The sequence below is a fragment of the Polypterus senegalus genome, chromosome 7 (genome assembly GCF_016835505.1).
Source record: "Polypterus senegalus isolate Bchr_013 chromosome 7, ASM1683550v1, whole genome shotgun sequence".
NCBI classification, from domain to species: Eukaryota; Metazoa; Chordata; class Cladistia; order Polypteriformes; family Polypteridae; genus Polypterus; species Polypterus senegalus.
Window position 1 is genome coordinate 55,470,498 of NC_053160.1, and position 8,205 is coordinate 55,478,702.

At 38.0% G+C, this 8,205-nt stretch overlaps 1 protein-coding gene across 1 annotated transcript in view; it reads left to right on the top strand.

Moving 5' to 3' along the window:
- The window catches only part of LOC120532562, a 74,411-nt gene that overhangs the window by 65,791 nt on the left and 415 nt on the right, over window positions 1-8,205 (top strand). Inside the window, exon 6 of the mRNA XM_039758656.1 lies at window positions 6,644-6,771. Coding sequence (XP_039614590.1) covers window positions 6,644-6,771 — 128 coding nt within the window. The remainder of the gene's footprint in view (window positions 1-6,643; window positions 6,772-8,205) is intronic.

Below are 8,205 nucleotides of genomic sequence, written 5' to 3' on the forward strand. Positions count from 1 at the left end.
GCTACAGCTGCCAAGATTTACTGGATATTGGTTTTTGGCTAAAACTCCCCATTACAGACAATTTTCATCGCACTTACAACATTCCCACTGACCTTGCGAGACCACTGGGATCGCCATGGATTGTTATTGGGTCCAGCAGACATCACAAACGGCAAAGAGAGAGAGGAAAGCTCAGGAAACAACCACATAAGCCTCCTATACTGAGTATGTGTCTCACCAACTCAAGATCCATGATTAAGATAATTGATGAACAGGAAGTATTAATTGCTAGAAATCTTTACGTTCATGACTGGTATTTAATGATAATAACTGAAACCTGGGTTCACCTGATGATTCTGGATGCAGCTAGCAGGCCACACAATCTACTACAGGGATAGAAACAAAGACTCTGGTAAGAGCAGACAGAGGGGTCTTTGTATCTACAAGCATCTACATAATGACTCATCCAAAAAAAACTATATAATCATAGTCAACCATTGTTCTCCTGACCTAGAGTCTATTTCAATTAAATGCTGACCATTCATTCTTCCAAGAGAGCTAGCAGTAGTGATTGAAGTCACTGCTACCTAATTTCTTTCAACATGTGATGTGTCTGACAAGGAGAGAAAATATACATGCTGATGTCTACTCCAATATTAAACATGTATATAGAGCCACACACTTCCCCCAGTTAGGCCAGTCAGACCTCTCTCTGCTCTTCATTCCTGCATACACCCCTCTTAGGAGAAAAACAAAGCCATACATAAAGTCTGTTAAAACCTGGCCTGAAAATGCACTCTCTTGTTTATAGGACTGTTTTGCAAGCGCTGATTGGGACATATTTTGAACATCAAAACTTAACTGAACACACAGAGTCGGTTCTATCCTATATCAAGTACTGTGCTGATAATGTTACTGTAGAGAAGTGTATCTGTGTCTTCTCTAACAAGAAACCCCGGATGACCAGCAAGGTTAGGTCCCTCCTCAAAGGCCATGACTCAGTGTTCAGGTCAGGTGACAGTGCTCTAGAACCAAGCTAAAGAGAGGAATAAAAGAAGTGAAAGTGATCTATAAAAGGAGGATAGAAGCCCACTTCTCACTTACAGGAGCATTGAGTGAGATGAGTGCTCAAGTCAATAAACCTGAGGAAGGCTGCTGGTCCTGATGGAATACCTGGAAGTTGATGAAAGAGTGTGCTGACCAGCTCTCACATGTTTTAACTAGCATCTTCAATCACTCCCTGAGACAAGAAGTCAGAAGTCAGCCACCATCATTTCTGTTCCCAAGAAATCAGCCACTGACAGTCTCAATGACTATCGCCCAATAGAGGTTGTTTTTACACTACATCAAAGCCTGTGTCCTCCCACTTTTGAAACACACCAGTTTGCTTACTGGTCCACCAAGGACGCCATAGCTTTCCACATTGTGTTGAGCCACTTGGAAGACCAGGGGAGCTATGTGAGGATGCTTTTTATTGACTGTAGCTCAGTGCTTAATACTATTATTCTGGATATTCTAGTTAGTAAACTGTCTTACCTAGGTTTCACCCCCACTCTTCTGCACCTGGATAAAGACGTTCTCAGCACTCGCCCGAAGACAGTAAAACTGAGCCCCTATTCACTCAGCACAGGCTCCTCACAAGGCTACATGGTAGGTCCATTGCCATTTGCTCTCAATAGCCATGACTGCTGTCCAGCCCACTCTAATAATATCATCGTCAAATTTGATGATGACACTACAGTGTTTGGACTCATCTTGGAGGGGACCGAATCTGCCTACAGAGAGGAGATCCTGAAATCATCAGTTTAGAGCTCAACAAATAACCTGACATTGATCACCATGAAAACAAAGGAAATCATCTGACTTTAGGATAAACAGCATAGACCTCAAACCCCTCTACATCAACGGTGATTGCGTGAATAGGGTCCCAGCCTTCAAATTCTTGGGTACTTTCATCGCTGTTGACCTGTTTTATTCTGCAAATACCAAACCAGTCATTAAAAAGGCAGGGCAGCGACTTCACTTCCTGAGACTACATAGGAAGAGTAACCTAGATCAAAAACTGCTTGCGAACTTTTACCGCTCCATCATAGAGAGCATGCTGACATCCTGTATCATAGTGTGGTACAGAAGCAGCACTGCAGATAACAGGAGGGGGCTTCAGCATGTCATCAGTGTAGCTCAGAAGTTTTTCGGCTGCTCTCTGCCCTCTCTACAAGACTTGAATATTTCCTGCTGCTTTGGCAGGGCAAAAAACATTTTGAAGGACCCCTCACATTCTGGTTTGCATTTGTTTGACCTGTTGCCCTGTGGTAGGTGATAAAGGCCAATCAAATCAAGGACAAACAGACTCAAGGACAGTTTCTTTTCTGGACCGATAACTACTAAGTAATACTTTACTGTTACTTGTATAACTGTTTGATTGTTTTTTTGTTTCATTGTATCTGAAAGGAGTAGCTTCACTTAACTTCACTATACATGGTGTAACAACAATAAAGGCTTCTAAATCAAAATCTAAATACTGTGAAAGGCACCATAAAATGACACCACAAAAAGGTTTGGGGCAGCCACCCCATATACTTGAAAATTGTCTGGAAAAGGCAAAATGGCAAAAAACAGGCCTTTACAGGTTTAGTTCAAGACAGAAGTGACTTGGTAGACAAAACATGGTGGTTTTAAAGCCAGGCAGAGGAAGTGATGTCAATAGGACAGGAGCTAGAACTGGTGTCATTGGGCCCAAAACCAGAAGTGGTATCATCAAGACCAGGTGGAATTTCCCGTGGTTGGTCTGCAAGGAAAAAGAGAAAGGATCAGTGCATTCTGCCATCCCCTGATTCGGCATGGAATTACCCTCTTTTGAGCCCTTTAGCTGCCTCCCATGTGCGCAGTCTGGAATGCAGTCTGAGTGCTATTCAGCTCTTTCCACACTATAAAATACATTGTTAAAGTGATCATTAATGTGTAATTACAGTTTAATAACATAAATTAACAATTTCCACATCTATCACAAAGGTTCTTATGTTAGGTAAGTTGTCTGGAACAAGTAAGTGCATTTTTGTATGTATATTTCCATGGCTGAGATGTACTGTAAATGGACTTGCACCCTTCCTAAAGGAGTGTACTCCATAGATCACCTTTAAATTTCACGACATATGACACCCACTTATTTTTTACTTACTTTACAAATATGTATCGGTATTAAAATATTGTGTTAACATTTAAACATATGTTCATCATACAAATTAAAATGTAATCTCTCATGTTTCTGAGTTGTGAAAATTCTGAAACATCATTAAAAGATAAGCATTTTTAAGAAAAAGGTGAAGTAAGACAACCTGTAGAAGACAAACCATTCCACTCCAATAAAAAGATATACTCTTTTAAAGGAAACAAATGCCTTGAGAGTGACTTATTTATATTATATCTTAATTTAATTCAATTTCATTATAGCACAAATAGAATGGAAAAAGATTAAATCGGTGGTGTTTCTGGCATGAAAATTCTAGCTGTGCTATATTAGAATTTTCCAATATGTATTCAGACTTTTTAGACATTTACATGTGGGTACCCAACTAATAAAGTGTGAACAATAATAGCAGAAAAGAGCACCTATTCAGGGAGCACAAAGCCACAAAGTGAGAGCCTTGCAACCACTTTTCAGCTGAGGAAAATATATTGGGTGTGAACTGTCTAATGAAAAGACAACTCAAATTTAGAAAAAGTATTGAGGTGAACTACAGTAAAGAAGAAAAGGCTATGCAGACTACATATAATGAATGACTCAAAGTGCATATTGTACTTGGTAGTAGTGTGAACTATTGTTCAGCCAGAGGTTTATTGGTCAGTGTGAGGCAAGCAAAAATTAAAAAAAAAAAAATACATATCTGCCCTTTCTACACCAGAATTCTGTTCTTCTTTGAAACAGGTGCATCATACTACTGGGTACTTTGGTGACTTTTCAGCTGTACTCCACTGGCCCTTAATGCAGAAATGGCACTTGACGTAATGCTTCAATATTAAAAACAGGGATTGATAACCTTAGTACATCAAAGATTGTACATTTCTAATTCATCATTACTAAATAATACTGTTATTAAATAAACCAATGGGATTTATAAAAAGGATACTTTTGGAATTTACAGTACCATTTAGGTAATTCAGCCTTATTTATTAAGACAGGAAAAGTAAGAGCAGCTTTTTGCATGTGCAATATTGTCTAAAATTTGCATGGAAGATAAATGCAAGCTGTATATTGGAAATAAAAGCTGGTATTTCAATAATTCAGTGAATTTGGTTAATATCAAGAAGAGTGTGATGACCAGAGAACACTACAGCCTGGGATAAAATTCAAAGTAGATTAATCTTTTATGAAACGGTGTACAGTAAACCCTCGTTTATAACGGTTAATCCGTTCCAGACTCTACCGTGATAAATGAATTTCCGCAAAGTAGGATTCTGTATTTATAAATCGAATATTTTCGCAGTTAAAGCATAGAAAACCTGTTTATGACATTCTAAATACATTTTTTAACATTATTAGAGCCCTTTAGACATGAAATAACACCCTTTAGTCAAAAGTTTAAACTGTGCTCCATGACAAGACAGGGATGACAGTTCCGTCTCACAATTAAAAGAATGCAAACATATCTTCCTCTTCAAAGAGGTGCGCGTCAGGAGCAGAGAATGTCAGAGAGAGACAAAAGCAAACAATCAAAAATCAATAGGGCTGTTCGGCCTTTTAAGTATGCGAAGCACCGCCGGACAGAGCAGCTGCAAGGAAGGAGCAATGTGAAGTTAGTCTTTCAGCATTTTTTAGAGGAGCATCCGTATCCTCTATGCCAGTGTGTGAACAGCCCCTCTGCTCACACCCCCTCCGTCAGGAGCAGAGAATGTCAGAGAGTGAGAGAGACAGAGAAAAGCAAACAATCAAAAATCAATACGTGCTGTTCAGGTTTTCAAGTATGCAAAGCACCGAGCGGGAAGCATATCGTATATCATTGAGGAGTTTTATTTAATACGTAATACGTGCTCTGATTGGGTAGCTTCTCAGCCATCTGCCAATAGCGTCCCTTAAATGAAATCAACTGGGCAAACGAACTGAGGAAGCATGTACCATAAATTAAAAGACCCATTGTCTGCAGAACCAGCGAAAAATTTTTGATATTTATTTAGATATGCTTACATTTAAAATCCGCGATAGAGTGAAGCCGCGAAAGTCGAAGCGCGATATAGCGAGGAATCACTGTACTTGTTTTTATATATTTTATTTCTTAATTAAAAACAGTGTAGAGGAACAAAAATTCATCATCAAAACAATGGACAAAATAAAACTTAGCTACTTCACTTGACTTTGCTATTATACATTCCAAATAACTCCTGCAAGTAGCAGACTTGAGATTTAGCCAGAGGAACTGTAGGGTGATAGAGCTTTGCAAAATATAAAAGATTAATTGAGTTGCAGTGCAGTTGAAAGGTGAGTATATAAGTTGCCTTGCATAACGGTTTTAGCCAAATAAAAAAAAATAAACAAAGTAAATGAATAAAGTACATGGAAATTTAATACATAATATTTAAAATATACTTTATACTGGGTATATGTGCTTTTTAACAAAGCTATCTAACCCTCAACTCTCTTTCTCTCTGCCCCAAACCTCCCCCTCCAAGTACTTCATTTTTTGCCCTGTCATGTACTCAAGCAGTAAAATTGTCTGTAATTGCATATCCCTATCAGGGACAGGAGCAGCACCAAACAATGATAGAGAGCGGATACAGTCACAGGTTATTCTGCCTGGGTTTTCTTTCAAGAATGCTTTCTCAAAATGAATACTGTGCTTGGATGGATTATTAGGAAAATATTTTTAATCATAAGTTGAATTGCTGACTTTTAGGGTTTTACAACCACCCATCCATTATCCAACCAGCTATATCCTTACACAGGGTCATGGGGGTCTGCTGGAGCCAGTCCTAGCCAACACAGGGCGTAAGGCAGGAACATACCCCGGGCAGGGCACCAGCCCACCGCAGGGCTCACACACACCCACACACAAAGTAGACACTAGGGACAATTTAGGATCACCAGTGCACCTATCCTGCATGTCTTTGGACTGTGGGAGGAAACCCACGCAGACACGGGGAGAACATACAGACTTCACGCAGGGAGGACCCGAGAAGCGAACTCAGGTCTCCGTACTGTGAGACAGCAGTGCTACCACTGCGCAGCCCGTTGTACAACCAGTATCTCTATAAATGTTTATTTCAAGCTGAATTATTTTCTGTTCATAAATGCTTTCTTTTAGATTTACTGTATACTTTTAATGTTCACTTCTGTGTATTTCCTAAGCTGGCTCAGTACAGTTCAAAGGTAGAAGTGGATCTAAAAATGGAAATAAACTGACATCAGAGAAACAAATAAACTGTGATAAAAATAGTAAAATACAGTATTAAGTTCCAGAAAATCAACTGATACATTTTGTGTATATGTATTTTTAACTTTGCAGTTTTGTTTACTAATCACTCAAACGTATTGTTCACATCATGTTTTGTATATAGCTTTTTAAGTCTGTTAAAGGAGAATAATAAGGTATTGTTATCTTTGTCACAGTTAAGATAAAACTATATTGTTATTGTTTCCTTGAATGTTTTAACAGTTTATTTTCTTTTTCAGTAAGATGTCCACCTGAACAAATAAAGTACGAACGACAAAAAGACGATTTTATTGTAACTTGGAAAAAAAAGAAAAACGTACACTATCAGTTGCAGTATAAGGAATTGAACAAGGAATCCTGGATATTGGTAAGGAAATATTTTAAGCATTTATCCTTTTCTCCATTTTAATCCCATTCTGAGTTAATGGAAATAAAACATATTTACATTTTTGATTAGATTAAATGTACTTTTTATAATTACAAGGGCACTACTTAAACAAGCACAGTATGTGTATGCACATGAGAGATGATCTAGCACTTAAAGGGCAGCACTTACAAGGCCCACTCTTCTGCTTAAATCCATTAGCCTGTGCATGTGGCTGTCGGTGAGTCTTGTGAATTTAGATGGCCTTGACTCTGACACAGAGTGAGTGGTATGATAGTAAGGTTGTAAACATGAAAGAAAAAAGATCATTACAGCTACATGGACGGAGTCTTGGAAAATGGAAGCATCGTGTTAAAGGGCTCATGATAAAGAAAACTCCAGTAGACCTTGTGTAAAGGAGCAAGGAAGAGACACAGTATTTCATAGTGTATTAGGCTACTGGCATCAGTGATGATAAAATGTCAGTTGAATAATTCCTTAAGAAAAAATCTCACAAAATGAAGATGTAGTCATGCAGTACAACAATTGAAAGACAGTATTAAAAGACATCTCAACCGCAAATACTCAAAACTAAAAGTAGAAACATAAATAGATATTCATACATTTCCAACTTTCTGTTCAGTGGGCAAAGTGCTAAATTATGTTGTACATAAGTAATCAACGTGATTCATCATAGTGATGAAGACTTCTCTAAAAGAGGGAGATATGAAAATGTACTCACCTATTACACTGAGGCACATACCGAGAACACCTAACAAGTCCTCCTATTTTGGAGATGTTCTGACTCAGTAATTTAGCCTTCACAATTCATCTCTTGTCAGAGTCATTCAGATCTGTACGCTTGTCCATGTTTCTTGCTTCACCTTGCTGTTTAATGTGTTGCACCTCTTGACAGGTGCCATTGTAATGAGGTAATCAATGGTATTCATGTCACATGGCTTTAATGTTGTGGCTGATGAGTGTATATAGTAGTAGAAGTAGCAGCACTAGTAGTAGTATTGTCAACTATATTTGAAAGAATTATTTCATTAAATTTCAATCCTGACTCCTGCTAGTCTAGCAAACCTAGCAGTTACCTGTATATAATCAAAAACATTACCAAACTTTAATCACAAACTGCTGCTAGCAGTTATAACATGAAATTAATAAAAATAAAATATACATCATTTTCTTGGTTTAGTTGTCTAAGTGTTTTTTAAACAAATTAGATCTTTATAGCTGCACCCCAATCAAATTTAAAGCTAAACAGATTTAGAACTTATAGGAGCACTTTTTACCTAGGTTCAATATATACTTCAGGCACTGTAGTGCACCATGTAGTGCCGCACCTTGTAACACTTTGACATTGGTTAATTTCTCAGCTGGTGTGCCTTTTTTGTAGGATGTAAATGCTTTGCATATGTTGATGAAAATATA